Here is a 26,643-nt window from a genome sequence, read left to right on the forward strand (position 1 = left end):
GTGGTTGATTTAGTTTTCCCTCCGTGCACTTCTTTTTTATCCTCCACACTCGTTTTAACCCATCACTCAATACCCTATTTTGCATCTCTGTCCTCTGGCCAAAGAGATCTTTGGGCCAGCTTCCAAGCTGTGCCTTATAAAAGGATTCTTCAGGTGCAGTAAGGGTCGCTTTCAGCTGCCCTTGCTTCTCCCTAATTCTGGTCTGTTCTTGGGTTTGGCATGGACACCAGCATAAATTAGCATTGTCCCTGGGACTGCTCCGATTTATTGCACCCTTGTGTGGCTCCTAGTATGCTACCCTGCAGCCCGGAAGAGCCATAGTGCAAAGCACTCTAGCTACTCCCCTTGGCACCCGAGCTAAGCCCACAATACTTGATTGATGGCCGCTGGGTGTGCTGCACTTTTGTAAATCCAGCCACTTATTTAGGTGTCTAAACATGGATTTAGGAGTCTAATTTTTGGGTACCCATTGTTTAAAGTCTTGATCAAATTAATATAGTATCTTAACTTTTCAAATTAAATACCTTGAAATTATTACAGATTGGAATCACAGCTCATTTCAATAAAAACCAAACTTTTCAGCATTTTATGACTGCAAAGAAAATAAAAATGTCCCTTATGTTTAGTTCTAAAGTGTCTCTTACTTTTTGTGTTGTTGTTCTGGATATAGGCAATCTTAAAGGGCTTTTTGGCTGAATTCTCTCCAGCAGTAAAGCAGACTGCAACAAGTATAGTAGATGCTGCTGTTGAAATATATCAAAGAATGAGCATTGATCTTCTCCCAACACCTGCAAAATCCCATTATGTATTTAATTTACGTGATTTGTCAAAGTGTGTGCAAGGTAAAACGTGTTTGGTTTTGACATGGTATTTTTTCTAGTTCCTCTAGTGTATTTTCAGGTGTCAGTGGTCTTTCTGTCCAGTGAGGGGACTCTAAGCAGTTCACATTCTCTATTTCAGTATTATATCTTCTGAAATTTGTTATTTACTAGAGCAAAGGATATAATTTGCAATGAATAATTTCTTTGTTCAGCCTTTTTTTCTGCTTGCACTATATCTAAGAGGAGATCATCATTTCCTCCAATTTCTACATTATATAGAAAGAGGCAAACCTTGCCCTTGTTCGAAAGGTAGGAGAAATTAGTCAGGAGCTGTGTAAGTGCCCACAAAGCCTAACTGATTGATTCTAAGGAAGGTGGCTGAATGAGTGTATGAACTGGGTAAGTTCAGACTGCGTATTTTGCATCCACTAGCTCTAAGAAAAATATGCTCATCTGCTGTTGGTGAAAGTGGGAGAAAGGGTCCCTGAGTCATTGTAAGTTAGAGTAGTTCCTCCTCATGCCCTAAGATACACAACAGCGAATGGAAAGTCCTTGTAAAACACTCACCAGTGTATTAGATAAAAACTCCTGCTGTTGGTGCTACAATGGTACAGCGGGAAACAGAGAGGGAAGGGTGGTGCTGGATACAGGAGAGATCATCCTAAGAGGCCAGACCCCAGTGATGAAGGCACAGACATCCACTTTACCTTATTTTCCTTTGAGAGAGGAGACTGTTTGGGGAACTCAGAGACTCAGTTCTGACTCCCCATAGGAAGGCTAACGTGATTCCTAACTCAGCTGCTACCTCTTTCGTATGGCAGTGTTTTAACCAGACAGTCTACAAGGAAATGACAATAAGCCTCACGATGCCTCTTGCTATCAGGCTGAAGCTGCATATGCCTAATAACATCTGCACAACTTTAAAATTAAGTTATGCATGCTTGTCTTCTGAGCCATGTCCCCAACCTGCCTCAGTTGAGCAAGCTCCAGTTTTAGGCAAGCACATGCTTTGTTTGTCCCTCAACACATTTCTCACCGTTATGTGCACCGCCGCCTCCTATTTGTTCACTTTCTTGTTTACATGCACATCTGTACTTGCACTTCTCAAGTCTTTCAAACATTTACCCCTTCACGTGCAGACTTTGATTGATGGTGTGTGCATCTGGTGGCTGCTTAGAGAAGATAAATGGTGTTCTCGTTTCCCTATTTGTGTCTGCCCTCCCTTTGCTTTTTCATGTAGTTGCGTTTCTGTGTTTTGTTTCCCCCATAGTTGATTGTGCTGTCTCTAAAGATAAAGAGTAGAAAATGAAACCGCTCAGAGGAAGGCACCAACGACTGTGTCAAGGTTCCTTCCCCACTCTGAACTCTAGGGTTCAGATGTGAGGACCCGCATGAAAGACCCCCTAAGCTTATTCTTACCAGCTTAGGTTAAAACTTCCCCAAGGCACAGATTTCTTTCTTGCCTTGGGAACCAGCTTAGGTTAAAAACCTGGTACGCTGCCACCACCAAGCGATTTAAACTAAGAACAGGGAAAGAGCCCACTTGGAGACGTCTTCCCCCCCCATCCCCAAAATATCCCCCCAAGCCCTACACCCCCTTTCCTGGGGAAGGCTTGATAATATCCTCACCAACTGGTACAGGTGAACACAGACCCAAACCCTTGGATCTTAAGAACAATGAAAAATCAATCAGGTTCTTAAAAGAAGAATTTTATTTAAAGAAAAGGTAAAAGAATCACCTCTGTAAAATCAGGATGGTAAATACCTTACAGGGTAATCAGATTCAAAACATAGGCAAAACCTTAAGTTACAAAAAGACACAAAAACAGGAATCTACATTCCCTCCAGCACAGCAAATTTACAAGCCAAAAAACAAAGAAAACCTAACGCATTTTCTAGCTAGATTATTTACTAACTTTACAGGAGTTGGAGAGCTTGCATCCTTGATCTGTTCCCGGCAAAGGTATCACACAGACAGACAGACAAAAGCCTTCTTCCCCCCTCCCCAGATTTGAAAGTATCTTGTCCCCTCATTGGTCATTTTGGGTCAGGTGCCAGCGAGGTTACCTTAGCTTCTTAACTCTTTACAGGTGAAAGGATTTTGCCTTTGGCCAGGAGGGATTTTATAGCACTGTATACAGAAAGGTGGCTACCCTTCCCTTTATATTTATGACAGACTGTAAGAAGTATGTTTGGATTTACACACTGCACAAGAGATTGTGACGACTAGGATTATTCAGATTCTAAATGAGAAAAGTTAGAGGAAGTTTAATAGACTGTTCACAATTATGAAAGACATAATAAAAGAGGAGTTGCTCTTCCTTTGTTACCTGTCCCAAAATAAAAAAATGAGTGGACATCTAAAGTCCCTAAAGAAATTGAAGGGTAATAAAACTCATAAGACTTAATTCAGCATATGGCCAACCTGTGAAGTTCATCATTGTGGGAATTCTTCACTTCGGATAGACTGCTAGGGCAGGACAGTTTTATTACTTATTAGGTTATCTAAGCTAACCTAATAAGATAATCAAATATTATGCTTCAAGGCATAAAATGGTTGATTGCTGGAGTCAAGAAGGAATTTTTTCCCTCAATGTATGATACTACACAGTGGACTTGGTGTATTCTTTAGGGGGGAAGTCTTAGTCTTCCTCTGAAGGATCTGACACTTGTCAATACTGGAGGCAAAATACTCAATTAGATGTCTGATCCATAAAACCAATTTTATGTTCCTAGTATTTTAATCTCTGTTTGTTTCACGTCAGTGCTTGTGTGCAGTATATATTCTTATAAATATTATAAGAACATTATAAATAGTTTTATGATGTTTTGTGTGAGATAGATGATGTTGGTAGATGGTGTATATGTACAATATTGTTAGAATTAATAACAATCATAATAAATTCAATATTCCCTCCACTTTTACTCTGCTGATCTCTCCTATATAGGCCATATCCTCTTTTAACTTCCCAGTTGTAATTTTTTTGCCACCATCTCTGTAAAGCTAGTCAGCTCTTAGCTCTGTTTCTGTATACATAATAATAGGAGCTTGATTGCTTCATTCCTAATCTTGTACTTTTGCTGTATTTACATAGCAATGTCTTGCAATTTAATTACCTCCTTCTTTCCTTCCTGCTACAACCACCTCATCTTGTGTAAACATTCTCTCCAGATGTTCATGTGTCCTTCAATTTTCAGTGTAACATGCCCCTTTTCTTCAATATGTTTCTTTCTAATTAGTGTCTGATCCTGTTGAGGCACTCAGAATCTTCAGCTACCGCTAAGGCCTTTGCAACTGATCCAGGAAATTCTCTTCACAATCGTAAATTATCTTTCCAGTGTTTTTAAAATGTTTGTTTCAACAGTGTTTAGAAAGTGAAGATCAGAATTTGTTATGTTAGTGAAAGTATTATTCGTGTACTGTACACACAGGCATTCTCCAATGTGATCCTGGAGCAGTCAGAGACCAAACGCAGATCTTCAGACTCTTTTGCCATGAGTGTCAGAGAGTATTCCATGACCGCCTCATCAACAGTGAAGATAAACAGTATTTTCATTCTATGTTATCTGAAATGGCCAGTAAGGAAATCAACTTACTCCATTTGTATTACATTAGACATGTAAATATATGTTACACAAACCTATCTAATCTAGAATTTTAATTTGTAGGCAAACATTTTGCAGTCCCAGTTGACCCAGATTACTTTGTAAGAAAACCAATCATCTTTGGGGACTTCCTTAAAGTAAGTCTATCATAAGCCTAAGTTTTCATAGAATACTGTTTACTTTCTGTTTGTTTAATGTAACTGCAGGGTTTATAAAGTGTAGAGGCAAAATATAAACACTATGATTTCAGCATAAACTAATCCTAAATTCTATGGGCTTGATTCACTGACACAATAAGCAGGAACATCTCCATGGAAGTGAATAGCATTTTGCCTGTTATACCAAAAGTGACTGTGGCCCTTTATGTTATATTTGGAAGAGAAGTAGTCCTTTTGCATCTTGATAAAATGTCTGCATTAGCAAAAATGGGATTTCACACAGTTCTTCTGACTGCAGACCACCTTTCAGGGAACTAGCGTAATAAAACTAAGCTGCATACAGATAATCTGAGAACTGGCCCCCTTATATTAGGAAGAGATGAATAGCCTTCTGCCTAAAAGTCAGACATAGTAGCTAATGTACTTTCACTGGAGGAAGTTGTTAATGTTTTCACAGCCTCTGTTACTAGTGACCAAAGAGAATCATTCAAACTGAGGAATGGCAAAATTAAGTGATCCTAATTGTAAAATAGGCGGCTGAAATAAGTCTGGTTCTCCTTCATAAAGTTGCTTTCCCCCCTCAAGATATGTGGGGACAAGAGGAAGTGATTTCACCAGGTACTTTCCATTACAGAGTGCACTAAGAAATGGCGATAAGGGATAGCAAATATTCTTTTGAAACAATATGGTATTCTAGGGACAGAAGTAGATTCCAGGTAGATATTTGATCTTTGGATCCTGATGGGAATGGATAGGAAAGGAAGCCATCAGTGGTACAATTTATGACTCATGGCAAGGACAAGCTAAATCTTTAAAGGATATTTTTAAAAAGCTAGAGGCAGGTATAAATATGCAAGCAAGAATCAGGCTAGGGATAACGAGGTTAGTTCAATCAGGGAGGATGAGGCCCTCTTCTAGCAGTTGAGGTGTGTTCACATCCTCCCTGATTGAACTAACCTCGTTATCCCTAGCCTGATTCTTGCTTGCATATTTATACCTGCCTCTGGAAATTTCCACTACGTACATCCGACGAAGTGGGTATTCACCCATGAAAGCTTATGCTCCAATACATCTGTTAGTCTATAAGGTGCCACAGAACTCTTTGCCACTTTTACAGATCCAGACTAACACGGCTACCTTTCTGATACTTAAAAAAACTAGTAGCATTTAACAAAGATTATACTAGGAGAGGATTTAAGTTCCACCATAAGCACTCAACTAGCTAGATCAGATAGCAAACTGGGGGCAGTTTAAGGGACAAATGTGCATATTAGCAAATATATCCAGGACAAAGGCCTCAGGGACCTGTGGAGAGAAATTATTTCTCTCACAGAGTTTACATGTTCAATTTTCATTCTTTTTCTCTCTACACAAGGACAGCTTTTAAATTACTTTGACTCACTTCTGCAAGCAGTAACTGCTGCTTTGTGAGGAAATCTTTTGCAATTAGCCCCAGCTGAGATCTCATTATGACATTTACTGGGTAGGGAAGGATTCATGTGGAATGCAGGTTACAACTGAGTAAAAGAGGCTAGTAAGTAAGAGGAAAAACACAACAGCTGAATTCTTTGAACTAAACACTAGGGGTGATTTGGTAAAAAATGAGGTCTGGAGCATAGCTAAAGGTGTGATTAGAGGTCAGTTCCAAACTTTAGCCACAGGTATGAAAGAATTGGAGAAGTGAGACTGCTCTTAACAGACTGCAAAGCTAAAATGAAAATGGATTTAATGCCTGAATTGTTTTTCTTAATTTCCCCAGAGAACACATTGAAGTCAGTGGGAACTGCTGGGAATTCAGCACTTAGGGTGCCATTCAAATGCCTAACTATGGATTTAGGAGCCTACCTCTAGGACCCAAGTATTGAAAATCTTGACTAATAATTTGTGGAGATGTTAAGCACTATAATTTCTGTCCATTCATTTTCTCTTATTTTCCTCAAATAATTTCCTTTCAGGTCGGCGCAGAAAAAGCTGATCGAATATATGAGGATCTGACTGATACGGAGAAGATTATATCAGTTTTACAAGACTATCTGGATGACTACAATATAACAAACTCTAAGGACACAAAGCTGGTGTTCTTCCAGGATGCCATTGAGCATGTTTCAAGGTACAGGACTGTTTAGTTAATACCTAGGCAGTATCATTGTTTTAAGGTAAAAATCAGATCGGTGTAAACAAGTGAATTTAAGTCATTTTGAGAAGAATTTAAATTATGTGACTAATCACAGGTTTACACAGTGAAAGGATGCATTAAAATACATAGAGAATTAACCATGGAGTCCCTAATAAGCAAACATATTAAATTCATCTTGCCTTCAAATGCAAACTGATGGTCAACCTGAGATGGAAGGAGGTAATTGTCAATCCATGAAAATGGTATAATCCCATGCTGAACCCTGAATCAGGAGTGTGCCCAGCTGCATGAGCTGAGTGAACAACCATCTGCCATAGCCCTCTGATCATCATGATACCCATGAAATCCTATGCTGCTTCAGAAGACCTGTCATCAACATAGACATTGAAATCACTGGGCACTGTCAGCCTCTGCAACTCCATTGGCACTTAGATTTTTACATACAGATTTAGGAGTCTAATTTAAGGCACCCAGATATAGAAGTTTTGGTCTTAGTGAATAGAGAACCAAATATTCAAAACATGGTCTCCATTTGTGTGTATGAACTTGGCAGATGCAATCTGCAGCTAGACAGATACTACACTGATATGTGTTTCTGGAACAAATCTGTATACTTGTCACTTGTGCACACAAAATATAGAATTTACAGAAACCACTTAGAATCATAGAATATCAGGGTTGGAAGGGACCACAGGAGGTCATCTAGTCCAACCCCCTGCTCAAAGCAGGACCAAGTCCCAGTTAAATCATCCCAGCCAGGGCTTTGTCAAGCCTGACCTTAAAAACTTCTAAGGAAGGAGATTCCACCACCTCCCTAGGTAACGCATTCCAGTGCTTCACCACCCTCCTAGTGAAAAAGTTTTTCCTAATATCCAACCTAAACCTCCCCCACTACAACTTGAGACCATTACTCCTCATTCTGTCATCTGCTACCACTGAGAACAGTCTAGATCCATCCTCTTTGGAACCCCCTTTCAGGTAGTTGAAAGCAGCTATCAAATCCCCACTCATTCTTCTCTTCCGCAGACTAAACAATCCCAGTTCCCTCAGCCTCTCCTCATAAGTCATGTGCTCCAGTCCCCTAATCATTTTTATTGCCCTCCGCTGGATGCTTTCCAGTTTTTCCACATCCTTCTTGTAGTGTGGGGCCCAAAACTGGACACAGTACTCCAGATGAGGCTTCACCAATGTCGAATAGAGGGGAACAATCACGTCCCTCGATCTGCTGGCAATGCCCTTACTTATACATCCCAAAATGCCATTGGCCTTCTTGGCAACAAGGGCACACTGTTGACTCATATCCAGCTTCTCATCCACTGTAACCCCTAGGTCCTTTTCTACAGAACTGCTGCCTAGCCATTTGGTCCCTAGTCTGTAGCGGTGCATGGGATTCTTCCATCCTAAGTGCAGGACTCTGCACTTGTCCTTGTTGACCCTCATCAGATGTCTTTTGGCCCAATCCTCTAATTTGTCTAGGTCCCTCTGTATCCTATTCCTACCCTCCAGCGTATCTACCTCTCCTCCCAGTTTAGTGTCATCTGCAAACTTCCTGAGGGTGCAATCCACACCATCCTCCAGATCATTAATGAAGCTATTGAATAAAACCGGGCCCAGGACCAACCCTTGGGTCACTCCGCTTGATACCGGCTGCCAATTTGACATGGAGCCATTGATCACTACCCGTTGAGCCCATCAATCTAGCCAGCTTTCTATCCACCTTATAGTCCATTCATCCAGCCCATACTCTTTAACTTGCTGGCAAGAATGCTGTGGGAGACTATGTCAAAAGCTTTGCTAAAGTCAAGGAATAACACGTCCACTGCTTTCCCCTCATCCACAGAGCCACTTATCTCGTCATAGAAGGCAATTAGATTAGTCAGGCATGACTTGCCCTTGGTGAATCCATGCTGACTGTTCCTGATCACTTTCCTCTCCTCTAAGTGCTTCAGAATTGATTCCTTGAGGACCTGCTCCATAATTTTTCCAGGGACTGAGAAGAGGCTGACTGGCCTGTAGTTTCCAGGATTCTCCTTCTTCCCTTTTTTAAAGATGGGCACTACATTAACCTTTTTCCAGTCGTCCGGGACCTCCCCCAATCGCCATGAGTTTTCAAAGATAATGGCCATTGGCTCTGTAATCACATCCGCCGACTCCTTTAGCACTCTTGGATGCAGCGCACCCGACCCCATGGACTTGGTCCTCAAAGAATCAATCCTGAAGCACTTAGAGGAGAGGAAAGTGATCAGGAACAGTCAGCATGGATTCACCAAGGGAAGGTCATGCCTGACTAATCTAATCGCCTTTTATGATGAGATTACTGGTTCTGTGGATGAAGGGAAAGCAGTGGATGTATTGTTTCTTGACTTTAGCAAAGCTTTTGACACGGTCTCCCACAGCATTCTTGTCAGCAAGTTAAGGAAGTATGGGCTGGATGAATGCACTATAAGGTGGGTAGAAAGCTGGCTAGATTGTCGGGCTCAACGGGTAGTGATCAATGGCTCCATGTCTAGTTGGCAGCCGGTGTCAAGTGGAGTGCCCCAGGGGTCGGTCCTGGGGCCCGTTTTGTTCAATATCTTCATAAATGATCTGGAGGATGGTGTGGATTGCACACTCAGCAAATTTGCGGATGATACTAAACTGGGAGGAGTGGTAGATACGCTGGAGAGGAGGGATAGGATACAGAAGGACCTAGACAAATTGGAGGATTGGGCCAAAAGAAATCTGATGAGGTTCAATAAGGATAAGTGCAGGGTCCTGCACTTAGGACGGAAGAACCCAATGCACCGCTACAGACTAGGGACCGAATGGCTAGGCAGCAGTTCTGCGGAAAAGGACCTAGGGGTGACAGTGGACGAGAAGCTGGATATGAGTCAGCAGTGTGCCCTTGTTGCCAAGAAGGCCAATGGCATTTTGGGATGTATAAGTAGGGGCATAGCGAGCAGATCGAGGGACGTGATCGTTCCCCTCTATTCGACACTGGTGAGGCCTCATCTGGAGTACTGTGTCCAGTTTTGGGCCCCACACTACAAGAAGGATGTGGATAAATTGGAGAGAGTCCAGCGAAGGGCAACAAAAATGATTAGGGGTCTAGAGCACATGACTTATGAGGAGAGGCTGAGGGAGCTGGGATTGTTTAGTCTGCAGAAGAGAAGAATGAGGGGGGATTTGATAGCTGCTTTCAACTACCTGAAAGGGGGTTCCAAAGAGGATGGCTCTAGACTGTTCTCAATGGTAGCAGATGACAGAACGAGGAGTAATGGTCTCAAGTTGCAATGGGGGAGGTTTAGATTGGATATTAGGAAAAACTTTTTCACTAAGAGGGTGGTGAAACACTGGAATGCGTTACCTAGGGAGGTGGTAGAATCTCCTTCCTTACAGGTTTTTAAGGTCAGGCTTGACAAAGCCCTGGCTGGGATGATTTAACTGGGACTTGGTCCTGCTTTGAGCAGGGGGTTGGACTAGATGACCTTCTGGGGTCCCTTCCAACCCTGATATTCTATGATTCTATGATTCTATGACTTGTGCTTGTCCAGCTTTTCTAAATAGTCCCAAAACACTTCTTTCTCCACAGAGGGCTGGTCACCTCCTCCCCATGCTGTGCTGCCCAGTGCAGTAGTCTGGGAGCTGACCTTGTTCGTGAAGACAGAGGCAACAAAAGCATTGAGTACATTAGCTTTTTCCACATCCTCTGTTACTAGGTTGCCTCCCTCATTCAGTAAGGGGCCCACACTTTCCTTGACTTTCTTCTTGTTGCTAACATACCTGAAGAAACCCTTCTTGTTACTCTTAACATCTCTTGCTAGCTGCAACTCCAGGTGTGATTTGGCCTTCCTGATTTCACTCCTGCATGCCCGAGCAATATTTTTATACTCTTCCCTGGTCATTTGTCCAATCTTCCACTTCTTGTGAGCTTCTTTTTTGTATTTAAGATCAGCAAGGATTTCACTGTTAAGCCAAGCTGGTCGCCTGCCATATTTACTATTCTTTCTACACATCGGGATGGTTTGTCCCTGTAACCTCAATAAGGATTCTTTAAAATACAGCCAACTCTCCTGGACTCCTTTCCCCCTCATGTTATTCTTCCAGGGGATCCTGCCCATCAGTTCCCTGAGGGAGTCAAAGTCTGCTTTTCTGAAGTCCAGGGTCCATATTCTGCTGCTCTCCTTTCTTCCTTGTATCAGGATCCTGAACTCGACCATCTCATGGTCACTGCCTCCCAGGTTCCCATCCACTTTTGCTTCCCCTACTAATTCTTCCCGGTTTGTGGGCAGCAGGTCAAAAAGAGCTCTGCCCCTAGTTGGTTCCTCCAGCACTTGCACCAGGAAATTGTCCCCTACACTTTCCAAAAACTTCCTGGATTGTCTGTGCACCGCTGTATTGCTCTCCCAGCAGATTTCAGGGTGATTGAAGTCTCCCATGAGAGCCAGGGCCTGCGATTTAGTAACTTCCGTTAGTTGCCGGAAGAAAGCCTCGTCCACCTCATCCCCGTGATCCGGTGGTCTATGGCAGACTCCCACAACAACGTTACCCTTGTTGCTCACACTTCTAAATTTAATCCAGAGACTCTTAGGTTTTTCTGCAGTTTCATACCAGAGCTCTGAGCAGTCATACTGCTCTCTCACATACAATGCATCTCCCCCACTTTTTCTGCCCTGCCTGTCCTTCCTGAACAGTTTATATTCATCCATGACAGTAATCCAGTCATGTGAGTTATCCCACCAAGTCTCTGTTGTTCCAATCACATCATAATTCCTTGACTGTGCCAGGACTTCCAGTTCTCCCTGCTTGTTTCCCAGGCTTCTTGCATTTGTATACAGGCACTTACGGTAACTCGGTGATCGTCCCTCTTTCTCAGTATGAGGCAGGAGCCCTGCCCTCTCGCACTTTCCTGCTCGTGCTTCCTCCCGGTGTCCCACTTCCCCACTTACCTCAGGGCTTTGGTCTCCTTCCCCCAGTGAACCTACTTTAAAGCCCTCCTCACTAGGTTAGCCAGCCTGCTTGCGAAGATGCTCTTCCCTCTCTTCGTTAAGTGGAGCCCATCTCTGCCGAGCACTCCTCCTTCTTGGAACACCATCCCACGGTCAAAGAATCCAGAGCCTTCTCTCCGACACCACCTGCGTAGCCATTCGTTGACTTCCACGATTCGACGGTCTCTACCCCGGCCTTTTCCTTCCACTGGGAGGATGGACGAGAACACCACTTGTGCCTCAAACTCCTTTATCCTTCTTCCCAGACACACGTAGTCTGCAGTGATCCGCTCAAGGTCATTCTTGGCAATATCATTGATGCCCACGTGGAGAAGCAGGAAGGGGTAGCGATCCGAGGGCTTGATGAGTCTCGGCAGTCTCTCCGTCATATCATGAATCCTTGCTTCTGGCAAGCAGCAGACTTCTCGGTTTCCTGGTTGGGGTAGCAGATAGATGACTCAGTCCCCCTGAGGAGAGAGTCCCCAACCACCAGCACCACCCACCTCCTTCTCTTGGGAGTGGTGGTCGTGGAACCCCCATGTCCTAAGGATGCATGCCTTCCAATCGGTGAGGTCTCCTTCTGTTCCCTTCCCTCAAATGTATCATTTAGTCCACTCTCTGCATTAGTAGCTGTGGAGAGAACATGAAAATGGTTGCTTACCTGTATCTGCATTGCTGGTACATGGACGCTCCCCTTTCTTCTTCTGGAGGTCACATGCTGCCAAATTTCTTCACCGTCCTTCTGTCCCCGCTGCGCAGCCTGCTCTGAATCTTCAGAATGTTGTGTCTGTAGAAGCATATCCTGACATCTGTCCAGGAAATCTTCAGTTTCTCTTATGCAACGCAGAGTCGATACTTGTTTCTCCAGACCTTGAACCTTCTCTTCCAATATGGAGACCAGCTTATGCAGTCAAACCGAACCAAATTAAGTGCAAATCTTTTGGCATGTATAAATTCTGTCATTTTAAAAGTACACAAAAATTGTGTGTGCTAATAGTGTGAACATGCACAAATAGAGGCCAGATTGAAGAGCCTTCTTTGAAAATTTGGCCAACAATTAATTTGTAATGATGTGGCACAATTGGTAAAGGATTTAATCTAAAAGGGAGGTTTGATGTTCATGAGAGAAAGCTTCTAGAAAGCTGAAGTCCTTCCAAAATGGAAATCAACGGTGGGGTTCATCAATATGAAACTTGGTTAAGTGGCATGTTCTTAAAGACCACGGAATGTATCTTGAAGTCCCTGTTCAGTCCAAATTCAACCTGTGCTGTTTATTTTCTCTACCCAGGTATACAATTATATATCTATGTATTAACATAATTCATAAATATTTAATAAATATATGGCACATATTTACACTAAGACTCACTTACACCCCTCTACAGTACAGAGCAGCTTGAAGTGAGAGTAAATATAATTTATGCCCACTTTGTGTCCCGTTTATGCTTCCAGAGCAGTGTAAATGAGAATAACACCCTGAATGTGCTTGGTAAAGTAAGCAATTAAAAAGAGAATTTTCCCAGCTGCCTATCCTGTAAGTTCCTCCTGTAAAAAGCCAAACAGGATTCTCCAGAAGTATTTTCTTGGAAATTATCCATAGTAACCAACTTGTTGAAGTCAGAATATGTCAAAAGCGATTTTGAGTTAAAGATTCCCTCTGTTCGATAGCCCAGCTGAGATGGGGGATCCAGAGTACGTTGGGTTTTGACTGCAGTGTGGGGATCCCAAAAGGAGATTGAGTTTTGGGTGGGGTGAATTTATCCTGAATTAATGCAGCTAGGTCAGTCTCTGAAATGTCCCTCTGAGCTTGGCTTGTGTGAGTCTGCATGTGTTCCCTGCCTAAGCCCCTGGGCAGAGCAGGGAATGTTCTTTTCCATTGGGACCCTGGCATTGTGCAGGGGAGGCTTCCATTGTTTGGATTGCAGAATTATAGGATTTTCACTATGGTATCATGCCTGGGTGATGCTCCTGTGCCATAATGAGATAATGTGCCATAATGAGACTCCAACAAATAGTTGGAAAATTCTGTCATTTTTACTACACCTCTACTCCGATATCATAGAATCATAGAATATCAGGGTTGGAAGGGACCTCAGGAGGTCATCTAGTCCAACCCCCTGCTCAAAGCAGGACCAATCCCCAATCAAATCATATATAACGCTGTCCTCGGGAGCCAAAAAATCTTACCGCGTTGTAGGTGAAACCGCATTATATCGAACTTGCTTTGATCCACCGGAGCACACAGCCCCACCCCCCCAGAGCACTGCTTTACCACGTTATATCCGAATTCATGTTATATCGGGTCACATTATATTGGGGTAGAGGTGTACTTTAAATTCTATGCTTGATTTTCCTATAGAATTGCTCGGATGATCCGTCAGGAAAGAGGAAATGCCCTGCTTGTTGGAGTAGGAGGTACTGGCAAACAGTCTCTCACTAGACTTGCCTCTCATATATGTGGATACAAATGCTTTCAGATAGAACTTAGCCGTGGTTATAATTACGACAGTTTTCATGACGATCTGAGGAAGCTGTATAAGATGGCAGGAGTAGAAGACAAAGATATGGTTTTCCTCTTCACAGACACGCAGGTATGTTTAAATGGGTCAACCAGAAAAGCAGTTGACTTTATCATTAAAATGTTGTGGCATACACAATAAAAAGTTATTTATTTTTATATGGTGTTGTTTATATGGAGTAAGAAAATGCTTTAGAGTGAGGATCATAAGCTTTAAATCAATAAATACAATCTTATAGTAATATATAAAAGGAGGAAGTGACTCAGAGGAAGGAAGAGGAGAGTTCTTGGTAACTGAGGTAGTGTAAATGAAAGAGCTACCTCCAGCTTTAGAGAATTATGGGAAAGGGGCACAGGAAGAAGGAAGAGCAGGCTTGAAACTGCAGGTGAATATGGTGTCTGACAGGAAGAGTGGGCCAAGATCATGACAGGACAAAGCACAGAGTTCAATCTTGTGCAGTGGAAAGGATGAGCGGAAGGTATAAATCTTCCCCCAGAAGTGAAAAATAAGGTCAGTAGAGCTGTTTTGATTTACATCAGTTGAGGATCTACCCCACTGACTTCTTGTTCAAGGCACTCAAGAAGTGTAAAATGATTGATATTAGTGAAAACCAACGATGTGATCAAGTAGGATGAAAAAGGACAGGTCATGATCAGAAGCCAGAAGTAAATAATTAACTATACAAGGGAAGGTATTCTTAGTACTGAAAAAAGATACAACAACTTACATACATTATTAATATTGTATCTGTTTACTTACCATAGAAAAGTGTTATACTTTTCATACTGGAAATAGATCAGGGCATCTAAAAAATACATCTGAATCTTATGATTTATTCCCAGAGCTCGGACAATATCATTTCTATGAATAAGCTGTGATCTGGAAGAGCGTGCTAGGTAGTGACTCATAAAATAAACATTGCAAATATCCCTACCTTCACAGTTTCTGTATCCTAGAATGTATATGATTCCTGGTATCCCTGCTGTGTGTTCATTAACTTCTGAGAATTGAATATGCTTTTCCACATTACAGCTAATTTACAGGCATGCTTTTGTGTGAGCTCTGCTATGAAACAAGCAAAATTGCTTCAAGATTTTATCATTCTTTTGGATACACTAATTTCTTCTGTGTATACTTTCAAAGCCATAATTGCAAAAGGTGTTTCTCACATTTAGCCTTCAGAAGATTATTTTGCTTGGCTCATGTTTGTTAATAGGAACTGCTTCAACTTTATGCTATAAAGCTTAGAAGTAGCCTCCTCTGAAGTTGTGATCAGTTCAGCTATTGTACAGTAAAGAGCTTTTGATCTTTCTTTGGGAGCTGAAGGCCAGATTGTGAACCTTTCACTTCCATTGAGGAGCAGGTAATGATAAGTATTCCCAGTAATGGTAGTGGAACGCCTCGAGTGAGTAACTGCTCACCAATGAGAGTAAGGGGTTCACTATCTGGCCCTGAGAAACTGTTCTTTGATTAGTGCTGTAACAACTACAAATCAATTACTTAGGGCCAGGTTGGGGCTAGTCTCTGCAAAAAGGAGAGGGAAGAGTTAAATTTACTGCTGTGCTCTCATTCAGTACCCACAAGGTGCGCTGAGCAGCATGGGCCCTGTTCCTAGCTAGCATCTCCGCAAGCTGTTTGAATGGGGTTGGGGAGAGGGCAGGGTTATATCCAACTCGCACCTGCAACCAGTGTTGGCTGTGCATAGCATGGTACATATATTGTACCCTCTCCAACAGTGGCAGAGCCTACTGCTTTGGCGAGTGATTCCCAGGAACCCCCTGGAGGAATTCTGTCTAACGGGGACACCAGCTGCAGCAGAGCTCGCTGCACATGTTCCCATGTGCTTCTGCCCGCTGAAGGCAGAGCCTAGCCCTTATCTGAATGAATAATTCCCTGAACTACATCAGGGAGTTTCTTGAGCAAATGCTGTAGTTTCTTTTGGTAACTCTCAGTGGGATCAGAGGGTAATGGCTTGTAGAAAGTGGTGTTGGAGAGCTGCCGAGCAGCCTCTTGTTCATATTCCGACCTATTCATGATGACAACAGCACCTCCTTTGTCAGCCTTTTTGATTGTGATGTCAGAGTTGTTTCTGAGGCTGTGGATGGACAGCATTTGCTCAAAAAACTCCCTGAAAAAGCACAAGATCAAATCCGCACAGACACACCCCTGGAACCCCGACCTGGGATATTCTATCTACTACCCAAGATCCATAAACCTGGAAATCCTGGGCACTCCATCATCTCAGGCATTGGCACCCTGACAGCAGGATTGTCTGGCTACGTAGACTCCCTCCTCTGGCCCTACGCTACCAGCACTCCCAGCTACCTTCGAGACACCACTGACTTCCTGAGGAAACTACAATCCATCGGTGATCTTCCTGATAACACCATCCTGGCCACTATGGATGTAGAAGCCCTCTACACCAACATTCCACACAAAGATGGACTACAAGCCATCAAGAACACTATCCCCGATAATGTCACGGCTAACCTGGTGGCTGAACTTTGTGACTTTTTCCTTACCCATAACTATTTTACATTTGTATATTTTACATACTTCAAATCAGCGGCACTGCTATGGGTACCCGCATGGCCCCACAGCATGCCAACATTTTTATGGCTGACTTAGAACAATGCTTCCTCAGCTCTCGTCCCCTAACGCCCCTACTCTACTTGCGCTATACTGATGACATCTTCATCATCTGGACCCATGGAAAAGAAGCCCTTGAGGAATTCCACCATGATTTCAACAATTTCCATCCCACCATCAACCTCAGCCTGGTCCAGTCCACACAAGAGATCCACTTCCTGGACACTACAGTGCTAATAAACGATGGTCACATAAACACCACCCTATCCCGGAAACCTACTGACCGCTATTCCTACCTGCATGCCTCCAGCTTTCACCGTGACCACACCACACGATCCATTGTCTACAGCCAAGCTCTGCGATACAACCGCATTTGCTCCAACCCCTCAGACAGAGACAAATACCTACAAGATCTCTATCAAGCATTCTTACAACTACAATACTCACCTGCGGAAGTGAAGAAACAGATTGATAGAGCCAGAAGAGTTCCCAGAAGTCACCTACTACAGGACAGGCCTAACAAAGAAAATAACAGAACGCCACTAGCCGTCACCTTCAGCCCCCAACTAAAACCCCTCCAACGCATTATTAAAGATCTACAACCTATCCTGAAGGATGACCCAACACTCTCACAAATCTTGGGAGACAGGCCAGTCCTTGCCTACAGACAGCCCCCCAACCTGAAGCAAATACTCACCACATACCACACAACAGAACCACTAACCCAGGAACCTATCCTTGCAACAAAGCCCATTGCCAACTGTGCCCACATATCTATTCAGGGGACACCATCACAGGGCCTAATAACATCAGCCACACTATCAGAGGCTCATTCACTTGCACATCCACCAATGTGATATATGCCATCATGTGCCAGCAATGCCCCTCTGCCATGTACATTGGTCAAACTGGACAGTCTCTACGTAAAAGAATAAATGGACACAAATCGGATGTCAAGAATTATAACATTCATAAACCAGTCGGAGAACACTTCAATCTCTCTGGTCACGCGATTAGAGACATGAAAGTTGCGATAGTACAACAAAAAAAACTTCAAATCCAGACTCCAGCGAGAGACTGTTGAATTGGAATTCTTTTGCAAATTGGATACAATTAACTTAGGCTTGAATAGAGACTGGGAGTGGCTAAGTCATTATGCAAGGTAACCTATTTCCCCTTGTTTTTTCCTACCCCCCCCCCCCCAGACGTTCTTGTTAAACCCTGGATTTGTGCGGGAAATGGCCCACCTTGATTATCATACACATTGTAAGGAGATTGGTCACTTTAGATAAGCTATTACCAGCAGGAGAGTGGGGTGGGGGGAGGTATTTTTTCATGCTTTGTGTGTATAAAAAGATCTTCTACACTTTCCACAGTATGCATCCGATGAAGTGAGCTGTAGCTCACAAAAGCTTATGCTCAAATAAATTGGTTAGTCTCTAAGGTGCCACAAGTACTCCTTTTCTTTTTAGAAAAATGACAGAAAATTTTAGGGATATGTTGCAAACTGACTCATTCCACATGCTGTAGAGATATGAAATTTCATCTACCTGCTATTATGCTGTCTGCATGAGAGATCAGAGTATACACAAAACCAGCAATAGTAGCAATCAGAGAGACCTGAACATGTTAGGATCCTGATATGTGCACCATATAAAAACTAGAAACCTGATTAAGAAGTAGAGTTTGCACAGGGTTTCTGGGTTTCTGGTAATTACCTGAATATTTCCAATAATTATTAAAAATCTCTTTTAATTAATCTGAAAAGTGGCAGTTTAACAACCTCCCATTGTCATAACATGGTACACAGACACAGCAAGGTTTCCGCCTTTGTGCTGGTTACTCCAGTGTTTAATTACGCTCAGTGTTAAAAATTTGTACCTTATTTCTAATTTGAACTTTGCTAGCTTCATCTTCTAGACATTGAAAGTTATTATGTCATTGTCTGCTAGATTATAGAGCTCTGAACCATCAACAGCAGCTGGAAGCACCATTAATGCCTGGCTGAGCATGCTCCTCCTTCCTGCTCTGCTCCAGCTCCAGCTCCTCCTCCTCAGTGCTGTGTGGAGCTTGCCCAGAGCAGGGAGTAAATTTGCCAGATGGGAGGTGGCTCTTGGCCACCGGGATGCCAGCGGTCATTCCTCCCCAAGCTGCACTGAGCCGGGAGCCCTGCCATTACTCTTCTCTGCAGGGCGGCTGCTTGTTCCCCACTCTGATCTCTGGCTCTTGCTCCCAGGCCCTACCCCCACCCTCCCAGGGTCTGTGAGTGCAGAAACGCCCAGTCTGCATGCTGTTAATTCAGTTAATTCCTCCTGTGGCAGTAGCTCTGGCTCCAGCTCCTTATTGCAGACATGTTTGGGGACTGACTCGGACTCACTGGCCTCACAGTGCACGGAGCCTGGGTGCTCATGCACATGCAGCCTGAGGGAAGGCAAGGGGGTCCTGGGAACAAGGGACAGAGAACAGAGTGGGGACCAAGCAGCCTCCCCCAGTGTGGGCTGTCCCTTAGGAGGTAGGCCATGTCAGGAGATCAGGCTGCGGGTGAGAAGAACTATGATAGAAGTAGGAGCACTGATTATCTGTAAAACAGGAAGGGCTGTGTTGTGAGGTACAGAGGGAGAAAAAGGCTATTTACCTGTTCAGAAGCAGCTCCTTCTGGTGGTTGGGTTGGCGGATGAAAGTATTGGCCCTCAGTTTGAAGAGTTAACACAAAACTGACTAATATCAAAGTAGTAAAGTGACCATGAGCACAATAAACTTGACCAAATGACAAGATCCTACAGATAATATCAGTAACTTCGAAAGACCACCATCAGTGATCACACTGAACAGTGTGTGTGAATCAGATTAGAGGCCACACATTTGTAAAAACTTCTGGACATAGGTGAGAAAACGAATGGGGAAGACCTGTTTTGTTTTCCTAGGTAATATTTTGATGGTATCTGTTTCAAATATTTAAAAGGTAAGGATTTTCAAATACATTTTTCAGTTAAAAACAAAGTTTTTTCTTACAATTTTTATAGCTTATGAATACAGCACTGTTATTTTTATTTTCCTGATTGTTTTCTCCATACTTACAGAGGACACACATTAATTCATTTGACATCTAATGTTTATAAAATCTTATCTATAGATTGTTGTAGAGGAGTTCTTGGAAGACATCAACAATATTCTCAATTCTGGGGAAGTACCTAATTTATTTGAAAAAGATGAATTGGAACAGGTTCTGGCACCTACGAGACCCAAAGCTAAAGAGGCAGGAATAGCAGAGGGGAACAGAGATGAGGTAGGACAAGTATTGCAAATATTAGTTTATTGTATCAGATAACATTGTAAATAGATGTTACTAAAATTCTTATTTTCAAAGAATTAAGTATAGACATTCTAACATATGACTTTTATCTGTCTCTTATTTATCTAATGTATCTAATGTGAAAAGAGGAGAACATTACATTTTGTTTACACTCAGGAAGATCAATTTCCAGGACTTTTAATAAGTACTTCCATTCTGTCACGTGTGGACAAAATATTCATATTCCACCCTTGGAGAGAAGAATTCAGCTGTTCATAGAGAATTTCTGAGACTAGCTATAGAGGTTAGAGATGGAAATGGCCCATTAGATCATTCAGCGAAAGCAGGGTTGTTCCCTGGAGTACATGATTGTACTAGATTTCCTTTGAGCAAACAACCTCATTGTCATCTCCTTTATTTTTCCTGTATGCTGTGTTCTTTTTAAACAGGTATTTCAATACTTCATTAACCGAGTTCGTCAGAAGTTGCATATCGTTCTCTGTATGAGTCCCGTAGGTGAAGCTTTCCGAGCGCGATGTCGGATGTTTCCATCCCTTGTGAATTGCTGTACTATTGATTGGTTTGTGCAGGTTCGTACTAACTAAGATCAACAGAGTAATAACTTGGAGATGTCTCAGTAATAAACACTGCTGTTATATATTCTATGTTATTAAAAATAAAGTAAAAATGTAGCCTCCTGAATGTCATCTGGGATTATGTGGCCTATGTGTTATTTTTCAATGATAGGTAATTCCAAGATTCTCATTAACTAGAATATCTCGAATATCTGATTGTGGTTTCTACTCAGCTGATGATAACATATTGGATCTTGGCCTCTCCTTCAGTCTGAGACATTTGACAAAACCAGAGGCAGCTCAGACTTGTCCACAGGCTCCAAGGATTGACATCCTTTCGTTCGTTGACCAGATTCTCTGCTTCCAGTGATGCGGACAAAGCAGTTCAGCAATCCTGCTTTATCCTTTGCAGTCCTCACTTTAAAAGCTGATATGGGAGCAGAAGCCAACAATCACCCCCAGCCCCCACACACTCTTTACTGTCCTTTAGGGGACTCAGATTTCCAGGACTTTGCTCCCTAAACGAGACAAGATGCTGATCTCAGTTTGGTCCCCTCTCCTCAGTCCTGGTGCAGCAGGCCAAACAGAGAAAGCTGAAGATCTAGGTGACCTTCTGAGGAGACACACAAGAGGATCACTGCCATGATTCCTGTCAGCTTGCAGACCTTTGCTTTGTCAAGTGATGGGGTTCAACATCTACATGGCTTGTAGGAACCACTAAATCCACCCTAGCCCACCAAGTCTTATCCAGAAACGTCTCATCAAAGGCTGGCCAGTTTCAATAGCAGTGGGCTTGTGGAATTCATAAGGCCATTTGATAAGGTTTTTTAAATATAATGTACTCTTTCTGCAATGGTCGAGAGAAAACATCTAGTTTGTACTGAGAATTTACCATATTTCACCACAAATGTTGGCTTTGACCATGATGAAGTGAATGACTGTTGTTCAGATAATCTTTTTCCCTTTTGCAGTGGCCCAGAGAAGCACTTCTTTCTGTATCAAGGACATTTTTCCTGAATGTTGATCTTGGAAGTGACGAGTTGAAAGAGAAAGTTTCAGTAATGTGTGTAGATATCCATATGAGTGTGACTGAAATGGCAGATCGATATTATGCTGAGCTGCGGCGACGATATTACACAACTCCCACTTCGTATTTAGAATTAATCAATCTCTACTTGTCCATGCTGGGGGAAAAAAGGAAGCAGTTGGTTTCAGTAGGTTTAATTTTATTAAACAAAAATTTCTGCTTATTGTGTCTGAGAAATGTGTCTTCCTTCCCTTCAGATTTTTGTATTACTTTTCCTTCATAGTGCAGCAGCTTCAGGGTTTACCATACATAAAATGGCTTGTAATTCTTTTGTGGTAAACCAGCCCAATTTTCCTTTTCCAAGTACTGAATATTAAAACACGGAATTTTTAAAGTCTAATTTACTTTGTACTATTGGTGCTTTTTGTTACCATTTTGCTCTTCATTCGCATGGAAAATGAAAAAATATGAGTCATTTCACTTCCCCCATCTCTTGTCCTAGGACAAGACACTTGGGATACAAACATTGCAGCACAATGATTAAAGCAAAACCAAAGAAAAACAAACATTGCATCAAAAGATTGCAATAATATTCAGGTTTTTAAAATGTTTTATTTAACAAAAATCAATGTTGAGCCTAAACATCTGGCAGCTTCTGTTTGATAAGCCTGATCATGTATGCCAATTTAGATGTTTTTTCTTTTATATCTGAATAAATATTATTACATCGATAATAACATAAAATTTTTATTACAGCCACCCTTAAAATAAATGTATTGTACAAATTATTTATAACATAATTTACAACTGATATAAAACTTACGTTACAGGGTGTTAAAATATATTTGTACATAAGTTTATATTTTTATCATGTTAGAACTTTTTGGAAGTACAGTGTTTGGAAAAAGTACAGTTGTACTTTTTGGAGTCAGTGTTTGGGAAAAAGTAATTAGATGTGTGAAATGTTTTTTTTGTGCTTCAGGCTCGGGATCGCGTGAAGAATGGCTTATCCAAACTATTAGAGACGAACGTGCTTGTAGATAAAATGAAATTAGATCTCTCCGCTTTAGAGCCAGTCCTTGTAGAGAAATCTGTGGATGTTGAGGCTTTGATGGAAAAATTAGCAGTGGATCAAGAAAATGCTGATCAGGTACAAAGAATTATCTTGTAATATTTATGGATAACATGTGTTACTGCTCAATAATTCATAGATGAAGTAATGGGCTCTATGCTCTCCTCCTTTATGTGACACACTGGGGAGCACAAGGGCCTAAAAGCACAGAACTGAGCCTTGACAGGGATTGCCAGAAGGGAAGGGCAGTTAGCCTGTGTCCTGCTTTTCTATAGTGTAGCTTCTACCAGTACAAACGTTTCCTCTGTGGACGCAGCAGAGTTTATGCAGATATTTTCCATGTTAGTTAATGCCGCTCCAAGAAGCGTTAACATCGCTTGTGCACTCTGTGACATGCATTTTAGGGGTTACAGCTGCTGAGGTGTGGCCAATAGCACTGTAGCCAGCTATGCTGCCATGGTAGGCCAGAGCCTGAGGCCTACAGGATTGGTCTGTCCTTGCAGTTCCTTGGCCGTTGCTCCTCAAAAGGAAAGGGATTTTAGTATCTTTCACCAATTAATAACTTTCTGTGTGTGTCAGGACTGGTGAAGCTCCTCTATAATTCTATTTTGCATACTTTATGTATAAAACCAAAAATGCAGACGTGGGTGTTAAGCAAACCCTTAAAGAAATAAGCCAGAACAAGTTAACCCATTTAAATCTCTGTTTTGTTTTGAAAATATTTCACTGCACATTTAATTTTGAGGTTCGCCGTGTTGTTCAAGAAGATGAAGCTATTGCAAAAGTGAAAGCGGAAGAGACTCAGGCAATTGCTGATGATGCGCAACGGGATCTGGATGAAGCTCTCCCAGCTTTAGAGGCTGCAAACAAAGCTCTTGACTCTTTGGATAAAGCAGATATATCTGAAATTAGAGTTTTTACCAAGCCTCCGGATCTTGTCATGACTGTAATGGAAGCTATCTCCATTCTTTTAAATGCAAAGTAAGCCATTCAGAACTATATAGTATTTTGTTTTAATTTATTTTAATCCATTATTTGTTCATCTTTTCCTTTGTTTTTTCTTTGATTCTTCCCCACTCCCCCCAGCTCTTCATTAGTGAAATGTTTTGTATAATGGTACCTACTTCTACAGTAAATTTACATTTTAATAGGAAGAGTACACTAATGTGGAGAATATCTTTGGTTGAATCAAAGCATTGTCTCTTTGACAGCTGTAGTCACAACTGCTTAGCTTTGCTTTGTGGGTCTCTCATGCAAAACACCTTCTACACTTTTCTCAGAAAAATGGTATCATCATCCACCATGCTGTGGTGATAATATAATAAAAACTCCCCTGAACTTTGGGGAAGTTCACATCTACATTGGCATCTGTAGTTCATAACTGGTCTCATTCTCTATAGTGGGCTGGACTAAAACCGCATGTCAAACTTCCTGAACTTTTTCCAAGTTTCAGAAGCCATTCCAAATGTTGTGTCTTGGGTCCATCGCTAATTTATAGTAACAGACCACATATATTCTCTGAAACCAGTTCTTAATGAGGGGAAGAAAGGAAGACTGAATTATAGGGTTACATTTAATTTTGCATGACATACTTTGTGTCTTTGATAAAAGCAATTATTTTATGAGTTTCCAAAATCCCTAATGATGAAACTTGTCAGCTTTGATGTGCTTGGGTCAAATTCTATTTTCTTGAAGCATAAAGTTGTGGTATGCTTCAAGCAATGGAGCAATTAACATCCAAAGAGGATGTAGAGATTTATTACATCAATAAGATATCATAACAAAACAAAACAATGAAAAGCCATATTTTAGATAATGCTGCTAAAATATCTGTTATGGTAAACAAGCCACATTTCAAGAACTGAACATTCCACAGGTCAAATTCTCCCTTTTTACAGAATATTGGAGTATTTTTTACTTAAAGCGTAAGTACCGTTGAGTTTTTTACTCTCAACTATATGGATTTTTAAATCTTGACTATAAATGAAGTAGTTTTTCTTTAAATAAACCAAATGTATTATTTAATTTGAGATTGAGTTACTTTTTACTAAGCCTCCTCTCACTTCTACTTTGAGAATTTCTCACTGAGCTCTTGGAGGCTGCTTTTTTTAACCATTAAGAGACTGGTCTTCTTATCATCTTTTGCTGATGAGTGTTTCCTAACAGATATCATATCAGTACAAAAGTCTCTTGGCCAGATCTTCAGTTGGTGTAAATTGGCATAGGTTCAGTGACCTCAAAGAAGCTACATTGATTCTCAGCAGCTGAGGATCTGGTTCTCTGAACTCCAAGTTGGTGGTGGATTCTCCATAAGAACCACATCCAAAATTTTTGACTAAGATAGCTTTGGATTTTCATGTGAGCGAATCCAGTTTTTTACAAGTTTGTGTACCAGAGAAGACTAGATTCCATGGTTTCAATGTGAAAACAGTTTATTACTTTGACACGACTAAACCATACAGGAAATTCACATAGTTGTTGGAGAGAGAAACAAAGGCCCAACTCTTTGGTTAAAAGATTGTCTCAGGAGATTAAAGTACAGATTCATACCTGTTGTGACTTGGCTGGAATTTCAGAGTCAGAAAGCCCATAGGGCCCATTCTACTAGAAAAGTAGCAGGTTTGGCAGCCTGCCTTTGTCTCTAGATTATTTGAAATCCACAGAGGAGCTACCTGTGGTTCAATTCACACTTTCACAAAGCATTAGTCTCTCAAGTCTAAGTGCCAATTTGGAGGAGCAGAGCTATAGTCTACTTGTAATAGCACTTCTTAGCCTTCATTCGGAGGCCTAGCCCTTTGCTTAGATGTGTCCTACAGAGGAGATCTAGTCTACAGCACTTTTATGTTAATTACATGTGATATAGAAATGTAAATGCTGTTGCTATGTTTTTATTAAGCGCTGATTGTGGTCAAGCTCTTCAAAACACTGTATAAAGCAAGAGGAAGTGGTCTGAAAAGTGCAAATTTGTTATTTAAGATCATGTTCTCAGGGCGTGTCTGTCTCAAATTCTGTTACTGTTATTTTCTTTCAGGCCTGACTGGGCAACAGCAAAACAGCTCCTTGGAGATTCCAATTTCCTCAAAAAACTTTTAGAATACGATAAAGAAAATATAAAGCCTCAAATATTGTTAAAGCTTCAGAAATATATAAATAACCCAGATTTTGTGCCTGAAAAAGTAGAGAAGGTGTCCAGGGCCTGTAGGTCTATGTGCATGTGGGTTAGAGCCATGGATTTGTACTCTAGAGTCGTCAAAGAAGTTGAGCCAAAGAGGCAAAAGTTAAATGCTGCACAGGTGTGTGTTTATGTCTCTAATGTCTTTTATTTGTTAGAATGGTAACTTTGATGATATTATTAATTTTTTTTTACCGCGGTAACACCTAGAAGTCCCAGTCATGAATCAGGACCCACGGTGCTGGGCGTTGTACACAGACGAAAAATCAGTTCCTGCTTCAAGGAGCTTCTGATCTAAGTAATAGAATTTTTTTCATCCAGAACTGTTCTTTTAATTCTTTGGGCCAAATCCAGCAGAAAGTAGCCTTCTGGGCTGCTGTCCTGCCCTGCTACAGAAGCTACTTCTAGTTCCAAGGATGACATATCCTCTCCCGAATCATAGAATATCAGGGCTGGAAGGGACTTCAGGAGGTCATCTAGTCCAACCCCCTGCTCAAAGCTGGGCCAATCCGCAACTAAATCATCCCAGCCAGGGCTTTGTCAAGCCTGACCTTAAAAACTTCTAAGGAAGGAGATTCCACCACCTCCCTAAGTAACCCATTCCAGTGTTTCACCACCCTCCTAGTGTAAAAGTTTTTCCTAATATCCAACCTAAACCTCCCCCACTGCAACTTGAGACCATTACTCCTTGTTCTGTCATCAGCTACC

The 26,643-nt window shown here is 41.8% G+C and overlaps 1 protein-coding gene across 1 annotated transcript in view; it reads left to right on the forward strand.

The window, feature by feature from the left end:
* Positions 1 to 26,643, forward strand: part of DNAH6 (dynein axonemal heavy chain 6) — a 187,537-nt gene that overhangs the window by 77,016 nt on the left and 83,878 nt on the right. The window contains exons 42-52 of the mRNA XM_043547288.1: positions 671 to 842; positions 4,254 to 4,400; positions 4,491 to 4,564; positions 6,541 to 6,695; positions 14,049 to 14,280; positions 19,931 to 20,083; positions 20,539 to 20,679; positions 21,636 to 21,878; positions 22,674 to 22,841; positions 23,509 to 23,744; positions 25,795 to 26,056. Coding sequence (XP_043403223.1) covers positions 671 to 842; positions 4,254 to 4,400; positions 4,491 to 4,564; positions 6,541 to 6,695; positions 14,049 to 14,280; positions 19,931 to 20,083; positions 20,539 to 20,679; positions 21,636 to 21,878; positions 22,674 to 22,841; positions 23,509 to 23,744; positions 25,795 to 26,056 — 1,983 coding nt within the window. The remainder of the gene's footprint in view (positions 1 to 670; positions 843 to 4,253; positions 4,401 to 4,490; positions 4,565 to 6,540; positions 6,696 to 14,048; positions 14,281 to 19,930; positions 20,084 to 20,538; positions 20,680 to 21,635; positions 21,879 to 22,673; positions 22,842 to 23,508; positions 23,745 to 25,794; positions 26,057 to 26,643) is intronic.

The sequence above is a fragment of the Chelonia mydas genome, chromosome 5, assembly GCF_015237465.2.
Source record: "Chelonia mydas isolate rCheMyd1 chromosome 5, rCheMyd1.pri.v2, whole genome shotgun sequence".
NCBI lineage: Eukaryota > Metazoa > Chordata > Testudines > Cheloniidae > Chelonia > Chelonia mydas.